The sequence below is a fragment of the Cataglyphis hispanica genome, chromosome 15, assembly GCF_021464435.1.
Source record: "Cataglyphis hispanica isolate Lineage 1 chromosome 15, ULB_Chis1_1.0, whole genome shotgun sequence".
Lineage (NCBI taxonomy): Eukaryota > Metazoa > Arthropoda > Insecta > Hymenoptera > Formicidae > Cataglyphis > Cataglyphis hispanica.
In genome coordinates, this window is record NC_065968.1 from 4660224 (window position 1) to 4681806 (window position 21583).

At 29.1% G+C, this 21583-nt stretch overlaps 3 protein-coding genes across 5 annotated transcripts; 1 reads left to right on the forward strand and 2 right to left on the reverse strand.

Annotated features, from left to right (window-relative positions):
• Positions 1-163: 163 nt before the first annotated feature.
• LOC126855166 (actin-interacting protein 1) lies at positions 164-5568 on the forward strand. Its single transcript, XM_050602578.1, has 13 exons — positions 164-332; positions 1789-1910; positions 2010-2100; positions 2413-2560; positions 2633-2800; positions 2877-3045; positions 3168-3296; positions 3394-3498; positions 3599-3919; positions 4207-4326; positions 4444-4602; positions 5098-5248; positions 5316-5568. The coding sequence occupies exons 1-13, from the start codon at positions 317-319 to the stop codon at positions 5423-5425; spliced, it is 1809 nt and encodes a 602-aa protein (XP_050458535.1). The 5' UTR covers positions 164-316; the 3' UTR covers positions 5426-5568.
• Positions 5553-10683, reverse strand: LOC126855169 (longitudinals lacking protein, isoforms H/M/V). Of its 2 annotated transcripts, XM_050602581.1 has the most exons (5): positions 10561-10683; positions 9690-9883; positions 9248-9287; positions 9111-9157; positions 5553-6752 (listed from the first exon to the last, which is right to left on the reverse strand). In XM_050602581.1, exons 2-5 carry the CDS (start codon positions 9870-9872, stop codon positions 6078-6080), a joined length of 945 nt encoding a protein of 314 aa, XP_050458538.1. In that variant the 5' UTR covers positions 9873-9883; positions 10561-10683; the 3' UTR covers positions 5553-6077. The 2 variants fall into 2 exon arrangements, with proteins under 2 accessions (XP_050458538.1, XP_050458537.1); XM_050602580.1 differs by having other exon boundaries at positions 9111-9287.
• Positions 10684-13168: 2485 nt separating this feature from the next.
• On the reverse strand, positions 13169-21576 carry LOC126855019 (WD repeat, SAM and U-box domain-containing protein 1-like). Of its 2 annotated transcripts, XM_050602289.1 has the most exons (19): positions 21431-21576; positions 20404-20694; positions 18303-18437; positions 18058-18229; positions 17633-17778; positions 17294-17520; positions 16962-17200; positions 16792-16882; positions 16604-16713; positions 16401-16543; positions 16149-16341; positions 15935-16080; positions 15407-15633; positions 14964-15235; positions 14794-14884; positions 14450-14544; positions 14098-14259; positions 13868-14012; positions 13169-13806 (listed from the first exon to the last, which is right to left on the reverse strand). In XM_050602289.1, exons 3-19 carry the CDS (start codon positions 18407-18409, stop codon positions 13646-13648), a joined length of 2727 nt encoding a protein of 908 aa, XP_050458246.1. In that variant the 5' UTR covers positions 18410-18437; positions 20404-20694; positions 21431-21576; the 3' UTR covers positions 13169-13645. The 2 variants fall into 2 exon arrangements, with proteins under 2 accessions (XP_050458246.1, XP_050458248.1); XM_050602291.1 differs by lacking the exons at positions 20404-20694; positions 21431-21576 and adding an exon at positions 18527-19068.
• Between the last annotated feature and the right edge of the window lie 7 nt (positions 21577-21583).

Consider the following 21583-nt stretch of genomic DNA (forward strand, 5'->3'; position numbering starts at 1 on the left):
ATGCATTTGCTTATAAACCACGGTATCCTTAATAAAAAATAAAGAAAAGTACGTGACATGATAGATTTGTAATGCCTCATGGAAACGTCACCTTAAAACGCACCTGTTACACGCACGTTTTAGACGATCTAGTAATATCTTTGTTCATGTTTCAACCAAATAAGGCAAAGGGCGGAACAAGTATTGCGAACGTGAGTGTGTGTGCTATCGCGGGTGTCATACGTATTGTCGTAGCAGCTTCCCGTAAGCATCCAGATTTTCTGTTCGAAATTTCGTTAAATATCAGTGGGTGCAGAGAAGACTGTGTATCGGGAAAATGTCGTATGAAACAAGTAAGTCACGATGTGAAGACACTTTGGATGTTAGTGGACCAGCTTGCTGTATTATACGATTTCAGAACTGTATAAAGTACATGTCTCTTCTCGATTTTGTCCGGTTCACTCGTCTTCGGTCGGATCATAAAATCGTTATAATGTATCGGATACGAAAGGAAAAATTTTTATGCGCGCGATCTTTTTTGCACATTGCTTATATTCACTTAAATGACAAGTTTTCAAGTTAATATTTTGTATTTTTTTAATTTTTATTTAAGAATTAGTATCGTTGTGTATGACATGATACGCCGGACGCGCGGCCGATGTCAACCTCTATGTATAGGGTGTTCGAAAATTATTGACATTTCCTCTCTGCGGATTCTTAAGAAAATTTAAGAGAAATATATTGTTTATGCAAAATGAAAAAAAAAATATTTTCTCGCAAAATAAGATTTTTCAGGATGCGTATAGTAAAATTAATAAAATTTGTTATTTTATTAATTTTAAATAATTTTTAATTTATTAGAATTTTTAAATATTTGAGAATTTTATACACACGTTGTAACAAAAGTTATCAAGATATTAAAAAAACTGAAAAGAAAAGATCAATTAATCAGAATTTAATATATATTAAGGGATTTTTTTGACACTCTATATATAGCCACATCAGGAAAAAAGATGAATCACAATACATATTAAATGCCAAAGATTAGATCTCAGATAATAATTAAATTATTATATTACACACTTATCAGACAAACAAAAGATATAAAAAGAGAAAATTATTTTACATTAATTATAAATAATAACATAAATAATTACACTGGTAAAAATTATTAAATAATGAAGAATATATTTAAAATAGTTTTTTTTAAATTATTTTATAGAGAGAGAAAGGAAGAAAAAAATTATTATTGATATTACAAATACAGTTAAGATATATCATTTAAAATATAAAAAATTCTTTCAATAATATTACAATACTTTTAAAGCAGAAACTATAGCATAATGCAGGATATACTGTAGCTTGTTAGTCTCAAAATAATTTGAAATATTAGAAACTGGATCTATGCCAATGTATCAAGGAAGAGTATTTTAGTTCCAGTAACTGGATGTGTTGTTTCCATTATTTGATCACTTCTGCTTATATGACAATATCTTTTTTGTAAATTTATTATTTTTTTCATTGATTATGTATTCTATGTAATCAAAATAATATTGTATTTGAATAAATAGTAAAAAATAATAAAGTTTTTATACACATTATAAATTATTATTTATTGCATTAAACCAATAAAATAATATTAATAAAAAATAAAATAATGATATTGAAACTAAAGATATTCTATTGTTTCTTAGAGATATTTATAGCCTCAATTATCTAATATACAGTTATTTATTATTGAAGATATATCTTTATATTGTATTCTCTATTATTTTCTTGTCTAATTGTTTTCAATTTTTTTTATTACAGAATATATATTTGCCGCATTACCAAAAACTCAAAGAGGGCAGCCTCTTGTGCTAGGTGGTGATCCCAAAGGAAAAAACTTTTTATACACCAATGGCAATAGTGTTATCATCAGAAATATTGATGTAATTTTTATATTATAGCTAATGTTTTTTCCTTTGTTTAAAACAATATAACAGGAATATATTAATTTATATATTTTTTTGAATATATATACATTACAGAATCCAGCAATTGCAGATGTCTATACAGAACATTCTTGCCCTGTGAACGTTGCCAAATATTCTCCTAGTGGTTTCTACATAGCCTCAGGAGGTGAATTATAAATAATATTTAAATGTTATACTAATACATCATATATATATACAGAGATTTAAATAATTCGAGAATCAAACATACTAACTAAAAATTGTTCATACTATAGTACATGATATTATAATCTTTGATTATTGAATCATGAATTATATATAATTACTTATTTGTTTAAAGTTTTATAGCATAGGGTGTTGTATACTTCTTTTGATCTATCAATTATTTATCTATCGATTATTTTGCATTGATTATTTTGATATATAGAAGAATTAAAATTGAAATTAAATTTATCTACGTAATATGTTTTTATTTCAGATCAATCGGGTAAAGTACGTATCTGGGATACAGTTAACAAGGAGCATATTTTAAAAAATGAATTCCATCCTATCGGCGGGCCCATTAAGGATATTGCTTGGTCACCAGACAGTCAGCGCATGGTCGTAGTTGGGGAAGGAAGAGAAAGGTATTTAAATATCATTACAATGAATGAAATATCATTAGATAATAATGTTAACATATCAATAATTATTTTTAGATTCGGACATGTGTTTATGGCAGAAACAGGAACATCGGTGGGTGAGATTTCTGGTCAGAGTAAGCCTATCAACTCGTGCGATTTCAGACCGGCAAGACCGTTTCGATTAATCACAGGCAGCGAAGATAATACTATCGCCGTGTTCGAAGGACCTCCATTCAAATTCAAGTATATATAATAAATATTTATTCTATGTTTAAGAATTCTAGACCTTTGCATAATTTATTGCATGCTGTTTATTTAGGATGACGAAGCAAGAGCATACTCGTTTCGTCCAAACTGTACGTTATTCGCCTGATGGAAATTTATTTGCTTCCGGTGGATTTGATGGAAAAGTATTTATATATAATGCAACAACTTCTGATCTTGTCGGGGAAGTAGGTTCTCCTGCGCACCAAGGTGGAGTTTATGGGGTATGTAATATTTATTTAACTAGTTTGATGCAGAAAAATGATATGACAAATTCTTTCTAATTAATTTTAATAATTTCTAAAAATACAATGACTAACGTTTATGTTGTATGTTTGTATTATAGGTTGCATGGAAACCTGATAGTAAACAATTATTAACTGCCTCTGGAGATAAAACTTGTAAACTGTGGGATGTAGAAACGCGTTCTTTAATTACTGAGTTCAATATGGGAACAACAGTTGATGATCAACAAGTAACTTATATAGTCAATTTATATGTAACTTATATAGTCAATTTATAAAATCTCTCAGGAAAGATAAATATGCAATTTGTTAAATCTATGCTTTCAGGTAAGCTGTTTATGGCAAGGAAAGCACTTATTATCCGTGTCACTTAGCGGCTTCATCAATTATCTTGATGTCGATAATCCTCAGAAGCCTATAAGGATAATAAAAGTAATTCTTGCTCTTTCTCCTTATTTATATGCTTCAAAGTTTCAATTAAACTCTTTTCTATTGTTTTTTTTATATTCTTTTCCAATCTGATATTTTTCAGGGTCATAATAAACCAATAACGGTACTAACATTAAGTCCTGATAGAGGTACGATTTATACTGGTTCTCACGACGGTTACATTACCAATTGGAATGCGGAAACAGGCGAAAATGATCGTGTACAAGGACATGGTCATGGTAATCAAATTAACGGAATGAAGGCCGCGGGTAATTTACTTTACACTGCTGGCATCGATGATACTTTAAGGTCAATCGATATTGCAACAAATGCATACGCGGAGACATCGATAGTAAAATTGGATTCACAGCCACGAGGTCTGGATATATATAATGATATAGCCGTAGTGGCCTCAGTCCGACAGGTAAGTCAAATACAATATCCATAAAGATAGTTTTGGATTTCTCGAATTTATTTAGCAATTCTAAGAAAAGAGAGAATAGTGTTTATTAATCGTATTAGTATATATTAATATTTTTAGCTGTACAAATATAGCATATGTAATTTTTATTACAGAACTTGCTGTATATAAATGTAAATAGATTGCTATTTATAAAGAAAAATGCAAATTATCTTTATGGACATCTTACATGTACAATAAATGTATCTCATGTAATTTACTCATGTAAAACAATGGCGTTATTCTTACAGATCGCAGTTACGCAAAACGGTAATAAGCTGTCAAATTTATCAATTGGTTACGAGCCATCATGTGTGTCAATTAATCAAGAAATTGGAGATGTAGCAATTGGATCTACATCAGACAATAAGGTTCTTTATATACATACATACATACATACATACATATATATATATAGTGTATGAAAAATATGTAAAAAATGATTAATATTTATACTGTTCTCAATATGCATAATTTATTTTATATAGGTTTATATTTATGAATTGTCAGACACTATACTAACTCAAAAGACTGAATTAGAACATCTGGGTCCAGTTACGGATGTTTCGTATAGCCCTGATAATAAATATTTAGTTGCCTGTGATGCAAACAGAAAAGTTATATTGTATGCTGTACCAGAATATAAGGTAAAGTACATTTTATAGAGAATATAATTTATAAACTTGTTTAAATATTCGATTACATATAATGAAAAATATAGTTATAGATTTTGCATAGTTAAACTTATATTGCCTTATACAAAAAACTCAGCAATAATAACAAAATAATTAAATTCTCTAAAACTCCTGATATACCTTACTGCCAAAAAAATATAAACTTTTTGTTTTTAATTAACAAATTATTAATTTTATAAAACTTATATAAAATATAATTATAACATTAAATAATGGAATTTATTGTGCTATATATATAATTCAATTTGCATAATATATATAAAATAATTATGTCTATGGCTTTTTTAATTGAATTAACCATTGTTAATGATTTGTTATGTGCTTATTGGATTATCAGAGGGTGAGTGAAATAAATATAACTAAGAATTTATGTTATATGAATCACAATTGCATAAAAATATAAATTGTAAAGAAATAATTTCTGAAACATGTTTATTTAATTTATAGCTGGCGCATAATAGAGAATGGGGTTTCCATAATGCAAGAGTAAACTCTGTCGCATGGTCTCCAAATGCTGACATGGTTGCAAGCGGTAGTCTCGACACAACTATTATTATCTGGAGTGTATCAAATCCTGCAAAACACACTATCATCAAAAGTAAGTAAATACAACAAATTTTCTTCTGTAAACGGATTATAATTAATAAAAAAATTCATGTTTTTAGATGCACATCCTCAGAGCCAAATAACACGCTTAGTCTGGCTGGATGAAGAAACATTAATCTCTGTTGGACAGGACTGCAATACTAAAATATGGCGTATAGAAAAAATATAATTAACTTTTGGAAGAATTTATTGTCTTTAAAGGAAAAACTCGATTTTGGAAACATTTTATTTATTTCGTAGTTTATGAATATTGTATATTATTTTTTAATACAATCCTTAATATATGATTAAAGAGATTATATTGCAATCTTAGCATCTCTTTTTATTGATTTTATTAAAAGTAATTTACATTCCATGTAACTATTTAAAGTCTCCTGTTGCTTTAGCTTTTATCATTTCTAGATATATTGTATATTTGCACTAAAAGTCACGCAACTTATCTAACTTGTCTTTATTAAAACAGTGTAACAATAACAAGAAAGCGATAACAATTCGAACACTAAAGGTCTTCAGGAACATGATCTTTTGTTGTTTGTACACTTAATGAAATAAGATGTTATGGCTTTTCTTATTATTAATCAGTCCAGTGCTGCTATTACTAATATAAGGTACCATAAATTCTGTCACTAAATTATTTTCTAGTGCAATATGTCTAGAAAAAATTTTTTAAAACGGGTGTATTTTTAATATATTTAATAAAATATTTTTATCTCTTTCAAACTTTTTCTCCCTTTGTAATTGCACCAAAATGTTTAACAGGTATTCTAGCAAAGATTAAAATGTCTATATATGTATAATAACACAGCATTGACTCTTCACCATCACAGTGGTGGTTTTGACGTGTACCGTGGACGTTTCTGTGAAGAAGCCACTGGATGTCTATACGATACGTGTTTCCTTAACGCATCTCGTGATCGCGATACATGTGAGCATGATGTGCAGCTATATGAACTATTGCTATGTGTCTCCATGTGTACGCGTAGGTTGTATTGATTGCTCAACTGTTTACCACAAATAAAACAAGTAACACTAGATTTGTTGTAGGTCTGAGAAGTTTTGCCAGGTGCGGATGCCGCAAGCAATTTGAAATTTCCGTCCCACGCGACCGATGGCGGTTTTATATCTTCTAGAGGTGTAATTTGATCCTCCGTCATTGATGCAGTTTCGTCCGCTATACCTTCCGAATATCCTTTATCGAGATATTTATTAACAGATATATTAACAGAAGCAGATGTTTTTTCCCTTTGATTTAACTTTGCATTGATAGAATAGTAAGGCTTCGTTTTCACGCAATACGGTATACTTTCTTGATCGTTGCTAGGCTCTTCATCGTCTAAATTATTTATTACCTCATGTAGGGATGCAGATACTGATTCTGATTCAGTAATCGTTGTATTATCTTTTGATTCTGTCATTATCATGTCTTCATTCGACAGTTTTTCCTGAGGCATTATTGGTGGCTGTGTATATAAGCCGTTATCGTGTCTTGAATTCTTCTGAAATAAAAATACATCATATAAATTATATTAAACAATTTATTTGTTTAAGACAAACATTTTAAAAATAAAGTGTTCTAAAAAGTATATTATGATCCTATGCTTTATATTAAAAACATTTGAATTTGATATTTCTCATAATATTAAGAGATATGTAATATTATTATACAAAGATTTAAACAAGAATATAAATCGTTTTTATCTTTTTCATAATATGAACATAATCTAACTTTTAAGTAAAATATTATATATGTAAATATTTATGACATACAACAAGCAAAAAATCTTTTTTTTTTTAAATATTCAACCATTAATTTAAATTAATCAAAAAAAATTATAATTATAAGAAATATTACTTAAGGATATTTAGCATGATAATTTTTAAAACATTATTTCTCTGATTTATATTCATTGTCTCAGATATATTTGTTAAACAATGATAAAATTTTCTTAACATATGTCTGCTCTTCTGTAAAAAAAAAAAATGTAATCAATTATACTGAATAATATACTGTATAACAATTTAACATAAAAGTGCACAATTACTGATTTATATCGCAGAAAATTATTTATAAGAATTACTTTATTTAAAGATCTGTAGATTTGACAAATTAAAATTATATATTTGTTATCACCACACTTGACTAAAAGGTTAAGTATTATTGTTCTGCAAAAAACAAAATGTATTGTATAAAATCGCCGTTCTATAAATTTTGCTAAACAGTTTTAGTAATTTAGAGATCCGTGGAAGAAGCTATATTTTAGATATACCTGTAAAGTCATTCTATGGGGTAAGGTTCCATGGGATGCATCCACTTGCATTTAGTTGCAACACACACAACGATCTTGATCTCGTGGATATCGTTTTTATTCATTATCGTTCCTTCTCGATGCATGTACGAACATAATATGTGTAGCGGTATAATATCCTTCGTGAGGTACTTCTTGAGGAACGACAGTGAATGTGTTTAAGTGACCTGAACAAAACAACACGATCATAGGATAATATAAAAGGATTAAGAAAGGAACAAAAGCGAACGAGTATATTTTGTTCTTCGTTCTGCTAAATAAGTACAAAATTAATTTAAAAAATCATCTGTGATCTTTCTAAAAAATATTTGCGACAATATAGTGACAACTCTATAATTTGTAAAGTATATGGTATCAAACATGCATGTTATAAGGATGTGCATTTATAATGTAAGTTGCGATACATCGAGTTTGATTGATAATGAGATACAGATAAGATATAGTCTCTATAATAGATATAATGCTTATAACATTTACTGTTATCAAATGAATATTCGATTATAGATATCATAATCTATAAACACATAATCTATAAGCACAATCTCACTTTTTAAGAAATTATAAGATAATATATTGGCATATTTCATAAAAAACAATATTGTTCATCTCAATTCTTGAGTAGAGAATAGAGATATTTAAAGATACAAATAATATCAATCAAATATTAAAATGCATAAGTAGAGTTGTACATTACTAATTAAAAAAAAAAATGCATTGCAACTTAAAATGATGCAATTTATTAATAAAAAGTATTACATAAAATTTGTTTAGATATATATTATATGCCACCTATGTTGTTGAGCACATCTATAATTATTTTATGCGAATTTGCATGAAATATTTAGTATATATTTGTGATAGAATGAAAAGTCTGTTAAGGGGAATCATATTATACTATAACGGCGCTTAAAAAAGTACATGCTTTGTTATAAGCAATCTGAAACTTCTATTCAAGAGAGCAAGCATATTAAAAAGATTAAGTATTATTCATGCTAATTACCTTAAGTACTAAATAGCACGCCATTAATATCACAATTTTTTGTTCTCCGAATATATTATAATGTAGTATAATTATATTATGCACACATATTTATCTAGCAATATATTATGTATTTTTTTTTGCATATATAATTAGCAAGCTTTTAAATATATTTGATCTAAATTTGGAACTCGATAATAATAATAATAAATTATTTCATATTTCCATGGTTAATGTTTCTCAAATATAGGTCCTTATATAATTTTGCAAATTAATACTAAAAACTAAAATTAGTATATAATAAAAATCTATAGTTAATAAATATATCAATATTTTTTTATATGAAATATAGTAAACTTAGTAAACCATTATGTATGATGCTAGAAGTATTGAAAGAGAAAGATAGAAAATTATGGAAATAATAGAAAATGGAAATATAAATATAATTTATTCAGAAAGAACAATATAAAGAGATGTATTGCATAATTCTTTTTGGGTAGGCAATGCACTCCTTATATTTTAAACATATAATTCTCATATTTTTTTATATTGAATAAAAAAACACTTACCCCAGTCATATCAGCTAATCCACAAATATGTAATGTATCAGCCATAGCTAAAAGTGCAGGTAATTGTTCTTGGTAAATATTCACTTCGCCATTATACATAAATTTGACTAGAGCGCATAAATTTGCATATTCCATACCAGGTAATACAATGATTGGATGTTGCAAAGAGCTTAAGTCCTAAAAATTTATTTATAAAATTCCATATATATCATATTTTACACTTACACTATTAATATAGATTTAAATCAAATATGATTTGATTGACAATATAAGAAATACTATATTGATTTTATTTGATAACAGAAAAATTAAAAGATAATTATAGAAATAATTATATCTATCTTACTCAAATAATCAAATTGACAATACTAATTTGTATTATATTAAATCTTATAACAATATAAAAATAAGCAGAAGAGCACAAAGTAAAAAGTTGTAGTATTATATTATATTATAGTAATTATAAAATTTTTATTGATGATATTTAAAAATTTTGTGTCTATAGCATATATATTATTAATGAACTAATACATTATATGTATTTGCACAAAAACTAGATGAGATATTTTAAATTAATACCTTAAACAGTTCTTTAAAATAATAACTACAAGCTGAGAGTATGATTCTGTGAGCATGAATGTGTCTACCACCAGCGCTCAATGTAACATCTGTTAGATGGCCACCATCGAGCAATTTTGGAAGAGAGCTCAATAATGTATTTTGGAAATTGTGCCATCGTAAACAAAACTGTTGACTCTCCATATCTATTCTTGCTGTAGAAATAGAAAGAAAACACCACATTGAGAAATCTCACATTTCGGAAAAAGACGTTTTCAAATTTTGATAAAACTACGAAAAAGAAAAAAAAATCAATTTCTATCATATGCAATTAAACTTGTATTAACAAAAATGCAAAAATTAAATGCAAAGCCATTCTTGGAGGAATATAAAAGTCGTTCTTATTTATCTTACAGATAGATATAATTATAGAGATTATTTTTGCACGATATATGATTAATTTGTTTACACAAACTTAAAAAAATAAAATGTATTTTGTATGTATTATTGCATATAAAAATGCACAAATATTGCATATAAGAATTTGAAAAATTATTGTGATGCAAGCTATGAATTCACAGTGAAGAAACAATCAGTTACATCAAAGAGGAATTCGTCGGACGCGATGTAAAAAGTGCCACTGGTGAAACCAGTTCAAGAGAGAGATATACAGAGAGACACAATACTATTTATTTAATCAGGCTGCAGGTTCCAGCCAAATCTATTATTGTATTCAGGTATGGCTGGAGGAAAAGGACAGCCATTGTGTGATTTATGGATGGACAGCTCGTGGCAATTAAAGCGCCGGCAATTCGTAATCGTAAAATTGCGAAGAGACAAATTACGCCGAGGAGATTGGCGAGGAGACGAATTTACACGTATTATTCCTTACCTCGTTAAAATTTCCGTCCACTGTAAACGCGATTGTTCTATGTACAACACTGCTCTCTTTCATCTGGTGATCGCCATAATCACGTCACGAGTGACACGAATCACGCAATTATAGTAGATAGAATGCGCCAAGTTGCACGACTGATAATCGACATTGTTGCCTGTCGATGTTATATCGAAGTAATTGCCGCGATTTGACGCAATTTTTAAGTAGGCTTCAGAATCACTTCGATCAAACTTCGATTAATTTAATCGTTTATTAACGATGATCAAGCTACATTTGTACGATGACCAATAACTATACATTTCAAAATTTTAATATTATATATAATAATTGTATTTTTAGAAATTTTGTGTGATATGGTGCATCCTGTAAGTTAATCAATGATTAAATTAATCAGAGTTTAGTCGAATAGTCATAAGTTATTCATTCGTTTGCACACACATATAATCGTTTTTAAAGAGATTCGTTGACTACATTATGCTCTTTTTATATTAAATGAAATTTGAGAAATTTTTATATAAAAAAAATATGTCTACGCCACTAAATATAAAATAATTTTATATAATTAAAATATTATAAAAAGCACTTTATATGCGCGCTATTTGTCTTTCATTCCATATATAAATTAAATAATAAATAATAAATAAACAATAAATAAAAAATTATATTTAAAAAGAGTCTTTGTCTCGAAGCAGAAAAGTACAATTATTATATACTAATGAATATAAACATATACATATTTATCTATAGATTTGTATAATTTAAAGTATGATTAATGTGTAATTTGCGGATTTGTCATAAAAAACCATTCATTTTTATCATTATTATTATAATTATTATCATTATTAATTTTATTATTTGTATATATATATATATATATATATATATATATATATATATATAGCCATACAGAAAAATTATGTTTATAACTGCAAAATCGCTTAACACGCTCAAGCTCAATTGTGTCAGACTTTCTTTGATAATAATGCGATTTTAAACGTGCTCGATCGCGTTTTTACATCACTGCAAGTTTCAAACGATTTCTCAATTATATCACAGAAATACAGACTTTTTGAATTCGAGTGATAATTATTTGAAGACATACAATTATAAAACCGTGTTCTTAATGAGTGATCGAAAAATTTGTAGAAATCACATACAAACCTGTGTATATATACTATTAATTAGAAACAATCGACGGTTTTAAAGAAAATCATTACGATGGTAATCTTTCGAAAAAAAAATAAAAATTGACGATTTACATTTGTCTGACCGTATAAATATACACAGTCTTGTCGCTTCTGTTACAATTTTATATATTAGTTTCTTTTGTTTATATATAATGCTTAAGATTAATGTAAGAATTAATACCGTGGGATCATAAATTATATTGCTTATCTAGGAAGCGTATAATAAAATCTATCGCATTTATAATTAATAATAATGAACAAATATGTATCGATAATTGTTATCGATAACAATTATCCATCGATAACAATTATACATCAAAAAAACAAAATAAGAGAACATTTTCTTCATTAAATATTTTAAAAAATTTAACGAATAAATAAAATACTAATTAATGTTCGTGATTAAAAATAACATGTAATATTTTATCATACACGCAAGTCATATAGGTTTTAATATTTTTATGTGCAAATTCTATATAAAATAAATATTCGATAAATTGTATAAACATGCCACAAAAAAATTGATATCTCAAGAAGTATTCTTCGTCGTTAATTATGTTAGGCACAGAATATTTCTATATTATTAGTTATTCATTTTAAAACGTGTTTTATAAAGTTTAAAATTTTCATTAATTACTAAATTGAAAATTTGTCTTTCAGCCATTTTTCATTTATTTAAGTCTCAATATTGTAATATAAAGAATCGCAACTTTGCACTGTAGTTGAAATAATCTTAGGATTATTTAGCATCTAAAGAAATTTTCTAAAGAAACTGAAGAAATCACTTTCTTTGACTCTAAATAAATGCTAAATTTTTTTTAGTGCAAAGTTAACCCTGTCAATGCAATCTTAGACTCGAAATTAACTCTACTTAATATATAGTGGTATCGGAAATTCTTTACAGAAAATCGTAAACTCATTTTCCCATGACACAAAATTGAATTTTTGAAAAAACGCGAGTTATTTTAGTTAAAAAAAGTCTGGAATATAAGAGAGATTAGTAAAACCGAGTGACAAAAATACATGTCACATTCGCAAGATGTGTGCGACTCAATTGTAAGATTTATAAATCCTGCCTAGAACTAATATATAAAATCCATACATTCTCGCGATATGCCTATCTACATACGTACATGCAATATATATGTACGTTCATTTATTCTATAATTCTTATAATCCACTTATTATATTATTCGATATTTAGACCAGCGCTTCTCCGCTATTCATAATCTCGAGGATTGTCCATAAATTTACATAAACTTGTACTTGTTGCTTTGCATCAGGTATCTGGATCGTTACATATATGTACAGTACACGCGCTCGTATATCATCGAATATTTGAGAATCTTTCAACAATATTCATTTGTAGATATTGCTTCACGATATCGAAAATCAAATTCATTTAATAGCGGCTTATATATATATATATATATATATATATATATATATATATATATATCATATTGCCTTTAGATAAAGTTACTAACGTTCATTACTTATTAGCACAAAATGTATTCTTATATTTTCTTCAATGATTCCACAATTTCAAAACATCTCAAATTAAATATTACATTTCGCGAATACAAGATTTTCAGGGTAAAATTCAGGGATTATAATTTTTGTATTCCTTAAGTATCCTGCAATGGTAATTTTTAATTATATGTAATCACCACAAAATCTTCCATATTTTTATATAAATTGGTCCGCAGATGCCAATTGCAAAGTTCAAATTCTTTCCGATTCTTGTAAGGAAAGTGAATGTTATTGCGTTAAAACCGCCGAATAGCTATAATAATAGTTTACCACAGAATAAAATTGCTTATCGTGTATAATAAATTGCCGACATGTGCACGCGTAATATTTTCCTTTTTTTTTTCTCATAAGTGCGATTATTATTGTGGTCCTTCACCATGTAGTAAAGTGAATATAGCATTTCTGAGAGCAAAGTTCGGAGTAAAGGAAGTGTCGTGCAATGGTTCGTTCGTCATTGGACTAGTGTATTTTCCGCATAGAAACCATTCGTTTATAGCTGCTCTCTCATAAGTAAATCCATCTAGAAATTAATGATCATGCAAATATTTTTCTAAAAAAGAAAAAACTTATGATATTTTTACCTGAACATTGCACAGGTTCTTTCATTATCTCGTGCGTTATAGGACATAAGAACTCATGAGGAATCTCAGATTCATCTATACTTTCCATAACATTGCAATCTTCACGCTTAAGCCAATATAATTGCTTTTTTAGTGTCTCGACCGCCTACGAATATACATATAATTTAAATATAATCAGTTCAAATTAAATTAGTTGAATAAGATCATTTTATAATATGATATCATCGCACCTCTTCGTCATCTTCTATTTGCAATCGAGATATGAGCTCGTTCTCTGACATAGACAACAAATGTCGTCCAGTCAATCCTAGAGGAAGTATTTTCTTAGAAAGTCTGGATAATTCAATATCATTTAACCATTTCAAAGTATCGTGCACTTTCCAATCTGCAACCTAAATGTCAAAATGTTATCTTCCATCAAATGTCATTGAATAATATTTAATAATATTATATTAATAATAATTAATAATATTTATAATAATTAATAATATAAATAATAATATATAATTTATATTAATAATAATTAATGTAACATTCAATGAATATCATGCATATTTCTCATATTTTAAAAACATTACTGACCCTCTTTTTTTTATTCCTCAAACTGTCCATTAAATTACTTTGTGACACTAATTGTTGAGGCATCTTCCAAACCAAAACAGTTTTATCCAACGCACCTAAGAAAAATATTTATTATTACAATAAAATATTTTTATATAATTTTATTTATAAGTCTTCTATACATATAAATGTGTGTTCAAAGAAATTTTTATTTAAATTGAAAATTAAGCAAAAATAAAGAAGTTTATAATTTGACTATTGATTTACATATATATACATACATATATATATATATATATATATATATATATATATATATATATATATATATATATTAATACAACAAATTATGATGAAAATCAGACCTGTAGCAAAGAATGACGTATCCTCAGAGAATGCGCAGGATGTGACAAGACTGTCATGATCTTCCAGGACATATAGACAGCTTCCGGAAAACTAAAAACGTATTAATTCTCGTGAATATATTCTTCTCGCGTTTTTTATTAAAACTTATTAAATTGTCTCGATTACTTACTACACTCCATATGCGAGATGTTCTATCTGTTGCGACGCTACCTAAGACTTCTCCGTGAATAGGCGAAAAACGGACACACATTACATTTCCACCATGTCCGGTTAAAGATTTTTTTTCCTTGTAACGCATTCCGATATTGCTTGAGCCAATACTATCTGGATTAGATGATGACCCGTTCGATATGATTATATGCCATAATTTAACCAATGAATCGTTACCACACGTTGCCAGTAAATATATTTGCTCATTGAGGTTCATATCTGTGTCTCTTGCTGCAAAAAATTGATATTTATCGTTGATTTTTACGATATATACTTAATCTTTATTAAATAATGAAAAAAAAATTATATTATTCGATTATTGATTGATACTATGATTTGAATAGGATTGAAGCTATAATTTAGAGAGATAATAATTAATAAGATATTTTTTTCAGTACGCACTGCATATGGCGGAACCTGAAGTAGTGGGACTAAAATCGCATTCTTGGACACCTAGATCATGACTTGCATCGCAAACCATCAATGCTTCGGAACCGTTCTTCTCATCCAGAGTATCGAAAAGACGCCAAGTACCTTCGTTGCACGCGGTCACCAGATAACGGGAATCATACGTAAATGCGATGGCCGATATCGCGTCGGCGTGACCCTCGAAAACACTATAATATTCTCTAATATTATTTTATTAATTCCCAATTATTGTTAATTATTTATATTTACAAATAGCAATTTAATTTATCGAGTTATTACAAAAGATGCATTAAATTTTGTATATAAACAAAATTATCGCACGAGAAACGATTCTATTTGAATTATATTTTTCGCTTAAAAAATTCTTGGCTACAATGTTAGATTATTTTCAAAGATATTTCGAAATATCTTTCCCTCACATCTATCAAAGTTTATGTTACGAATTAATATTTTAATGTATATATCTATGCTACTTTCTAATATATTGTTATCTACACGTACTGTAACTGATCCATAGTCTCCACGTCCCATAATGTTGTTTTCTCGTCATCACCAGCAGTGGCAATTTTTGTACCATCAGGTGACCATCGGCATACACGGATACCTGTCCCGGAATTGACAAACGAGGATCTTGCTTGGCTTCCATTCTGTCGAAAAAAAAGTTGTTATAAATAAAGAGCTGACCCACATATATTCGCCATAAAGCAACAATTACTTCTGTATTCCAAATTACAGTCGTCCCATCTAGAGAACAAGAGGCAAGCATGGAACCACATGGACTAAATTCCACGTAATTGACGCTATAAGTATGACCATCGAGTGGACTAAAAGGCTTCTCTTGTATTTTAATTACTTCTTCTCCATCTTCCTCAACAGTTTCCACACTCCACATACGCACCAATTTGTCGCTAAAAACAAAGAAAGATTATCTTATTGTTTTGCTATTTTCACAATTTCTAAAATTTACCTAGATGCTGAGGCTAAAAGATTATTTCCATAAAAGGCAACGCTGTTCACCGCTCCATTATGCTCCTCCAGTCTTTGAATCAATCGCAGTTCATTAGCATACGTTTCGGCATTTTTCATCACATCCTGTTCATGCAGAGTATTCTAAAATAGAGAATTTATTAATTATCGTCATGTGTAAATTATTACTTATGATCAACTTACTTTTTCAGGATCATTCATGAACCACTTCGTTCCAACGTTTCTTGAAAGTTCCGAATCAATAGTTAAATTCCCTGTCGAGTCCCAGACGATTACCGATTTATCATTAGAGCCTGCAATTATTTTAAGGATTAATTGCCTTGAATGGATGAATTATAAATCTTTTCGGAAATGTGAAAAAGATATTATACCTGTAGCTAATAAACTTCCATCGCGCGAAAAAGCGCAGCAAGCGATGTATCTGTTATGACCGGAGAGTATCGTCATTACTTTTCCTGTGCTCTATGAAAAAAATTTTGATTAAAAATTAATAAAAAATTAACAATAAAATTTTGACTTTTCTCAAATACAAATGTCTTACTGTCTCCCAAATTACTGCCGTTTTATCGAGGCCACAGCTAGCAATGTATAATCCGTTATTGCTGAATCGGACGCAAGTTAAGGCACTGCTGTGCTTTTCCATCACTCTGCAAAGCTGTATAATGGCAGTAGAAGGTTGGGCCTCGCATTTATTCTGGCTAACGATGATTTCCCACAATTTCACATCGTGATCATTGCCGCATGAGACCAGTTGATAAAGCTTAGTGTACGGCTCGTTACCTGCGCAATAATATTACATCATTTATTAAGCACAAATCTTATGTAATTCATTTTTTTAGATTCGTTCAAATAGTATATGGTATGCTTGCATACATGTGACTTCTTGAAAAGTAGAGAAGTCGCAAGAAACTACTCCCATGTCGTGAGCATCGTCAATTGAGACAAGTTCGGCGACATCCTCATTGCTAGATGTACAAGTGTCAATCAACTCGGCAGTGGAAAACAGCTTTAGGACACCTAATGTACACGAGGTAATCAGCCAACTGGAATCTGGCGAGAAGGATACGCTTTGCACGGCACCCTCATGTTTTTGAAAGCATCTAAAAACCGTCATAATGTGTGGGGTATATGATATTTATATTTAATCAGAATGCAAATTTTTATAACAGTTATTAAAAAAGGACATAATTTTGCCCTTATAAAAGGTCTTGCCTGATTAAATTGCGATGAACCAGATCCCAGATACAGACTTGTCCATTATCTCCAGCAGTCGCAAGTAACGTCGAATCTGGTGAAAATCTGCAAACTCTCACCGCTTCGCCGCCTATTTGCACCATGGTGTATATCTTTGCTCCCGTCTGTGAAACAAAGTAAATTTATATCAATACAAGTAATAATAATTGCAAAAAAAAATTTACAGTTCTAGAGTTTTTATGTTAAACAATCTTACATTTCTTTATCGTTACTTTCATAATAAAAAGATTGCATTAATATGCGCTATAGCAGTAATTTCTATACGTGTACGCATTAAAAATTTTCGATTGTGTAACTTTAAAATCACAAAAAGCCTAATGACTATTTAATGACTTTTACAGATTATGTCTTTTTATTTATATTTTGCATATTTTTAAACCTACACGCAGGTTCCAAAGCAGCGTGGTACCGTCTATGCTAGAAGTGGCTAACATAGTGGATTGGGGGCTGGCTTTGACAGAAGTCACACCGTACTTGTGCCCCATCAGGGGTGAAAAATAAGCTTCCACATAGCCAGTGCCGGGCTGCCATTCCCAAACTCGAACGCGTTTGTCCCTGTGTATTAAAGAGATTTGTAATTACAAACGTCCTGTACCGTGTGCGTGCATTATTGATAACCGATATTTACCCGGATCCCGTTATCAGCACGCAATCACCAGCGAAATCGACGCTATTTACATCGCTAGTGTAAACTGTGAGAGTCTGCAAGGCTTGCACGTTGCCTATAGCAGTCATGTTTTTTTCAGATTAACGGGTTACTTAGCTGTAAAGATATATAGAATATTAAATCAGCTGTGTGCGTCACTTGCTTATCAAAGTCAAGCCGATGTCACTTGATGAAAGAGCACCTACTACATGAATGATGATTGTCAATCTTTTAACGGGAGTGTATATCTACGTATATTGCATGTAGTTCGCATTACATTTTGTCTTTCTATCTACATATTAAGAGTACATTTAAATAATTATAAATGTTAAATTCATATTGGAATAGTTTATTGATTAAAAAAATAAGATCGTTGTTATGTTGTCACAATTCGACGAGATCAAATTATTCTGATTGCGCGTTGTAGGTATTTTTTTAAAGTTAATATATTCTCTCGCATTATATATATACATTCTTGTTTTTCTGTCTATACAATGTCGAAAGAGTAACAAGACAGAGAAGAGAGAAACACCTTTAACCTTTGCTTTTCAAATGCTTGCAAACGTGTGCTTATGCATTTCTCAATAATATATATTCTGAATCGACTAACTATTCTACAGGTGGGTATATGTAAGACACCAGATCTGAAGTTTCTGAAAGTCACAGATAGCCTTGGCATTGACCATATCGCGGGTCGTTAAAAGACATTCTATCGCTATTGATCTGCAAAGTATGTATATTAATTTCATTTTTAATTGACGAGATACAGTATTGAAATAAATCCTCGATATTGTACATCAATTAAATAACTATTATCATTATAACGTGAGATTACAATTGTTTGATTTAAAAAAAAATTAAAGAAGTGCTAAAAATGCGAATCTCCATCGCGTTAATATTTTCTGCAATTATCGCTGTATAAATAATTTCGTGTTTTTGAAAGTATTTTAAAGTCTATACGCGATATATGTACGAACAAAGTGGCAAGTTTCTGCAATATAGAGACACGTGTCAGACTTTTGTTAGACAGTCATATGTGAAAGTTTAACGCTGACGTGTATATGAAAGTTATTGATTGTATTTATCTGTTCTATCTCTATAAATGTGCACAAATAATGTCACATTATTACAGTTACCATTGATATAGCGAATAAAATAGAAAACTTCTCCACTACCAATAAAAAATTTATCGTTATATACAATTAATGATAAGATAAGCAAGTCCCAGTAGAACAAATGATGTACCTAACTCAAGATGAAACTGTAATGTCGTGCGATGAATAAAAATATATTGCTGTACATAAGGTCGATAATGTGCGATATTATCTATTTCGCGCTGAAAAATTTATAATGCGATTAGCGATATATTATAGTTCTTTTAGAAAAATTATTACACGTGACTAAAATCGTCCTACATTGTTACAGGAGACGCAATTTTAAATTTATAATATTAATACAATGTTAAATGTGATATAAAGTATTATTGTTATCAATCCAAGTATTTTGATTCTGAAATATACAAAATTACATTAGCCATGAATGATATTATATGTAATAAAAATATATAAATAATGAAAAATATAAGGGAAATCAGAACGAATATTAAATAGATTATACGGATGCATTATCAAGTGTTAATAATATTTGTTAAATTAGAATTGATTTTATTTTTTACGTTAGCAAACATAGCAAGCACCGAAAAGTTGAACGACTCTGAAATATATTAATATATATGTCTAGTATATTAATTATCTCTGTAACATAAAAATAGCTAGTCAAATACAAAAAATAGCTAGTCAATAACAATTGATCTATAATAACTTGCGTGGGAAGCTGCCGTTTTTATCATGTCACACAATAAACTTAATCAGCAAAATAAATCAGAACTTAATCAAGCGCAGACACAAGTCGGCGCTCTCGAATATTATTTCTATTAAGTTGATATTCGTAAAAAAAAAATTAGCATCAAATTATTTTTTTTACATCTCTAACACGATTTGTATAGAATATTATAAGTTTATATGATTCTTGAATTTTCTTGTATCTTTATTTTACGAACAATTATCATTTCTCTCGTACTCACTCGTAACGATGAAGGCACATGTTTCAAATATTAGTCGACGCTATCTCGTCTCGGTACTTCGTTGTTTCATCAACAAACACGTACGAGATACATGATTTTTAAGATTCTGAGCTACGCGTTGTGAATGGATGTCACATATTATTTATCACGATCAACATAGTACTCCTGTCGACGAGATACTTCGAACAGGATACCCCGGACAGGGTACCTGTCACAATAAAGTTAAACGCGCTAAACGCATGTCCACTGGCGTCCAGATCAATATTATGGAGGCGTAACATGAGATATAAACTGTGTGCAGTGTTTATTGTAAAATATGATGTTAATGTGTATAAATTTTTTTTCGCGCGCAATTACCGCGTGAATAAGAATATTTTCATAATTAAACACTTACATTTATCATAACTTGTATAGATGTCAGAAATTTGATTATCTCGCCAGAAAGAGTATACAATAACATGTGCTAAACAATTTGCTATATTTTCGCAATATATATGTAAAAAATGCATTTAATAATAGTAGAAAATTATTATTACAATTTTATTCATCGATTCGACTCGTTTTATTCATTTATTTATTGTTCTAAATTTGCAATCAATGTCAAAATCCACTTAATACTTTTACTGTCAGAAAAGAATAAAATCTTGAAATTAATTTTCTGGTAAATATCGCCGTAATGTGCAATAATGGGCGTCTTAAAAAATCATCAAAGTTATTAAGAGAATATATTTCGGCAAAAGATATAAATTTTATATAAGGCAAGAGATAAACTGAAGCAATTTGCAAGTTTAAATCATAGACGTATCTCTCTCTCAACCATATAAGATTATATTGGGATTATAATATTTCTCTCTAGTTAAAAAGAGATAAACATATATCCAAGACATTGCAATCTTTTTTTAATTTTAGCACATGAATTGCTAATAGATAACATGTAAAGATGATGATATGCGCAGTTTATACTTTCTATATACATCTATGATTTAAATTTACGATTAAATTCATGCTATTACGAATTGAAGATTACAGGAATTTCTCCTATACTTATTCTTTTGAATCGTATTTTCCTACTATCGCAAACTTAATCGCAAGTTTCAAATCACTTCAAATTCCGCGACTATCTTTCGATGAAAAATGTTACAATCAGCTTATTGTCAGCCGTTATGGTACCGCGATAGAA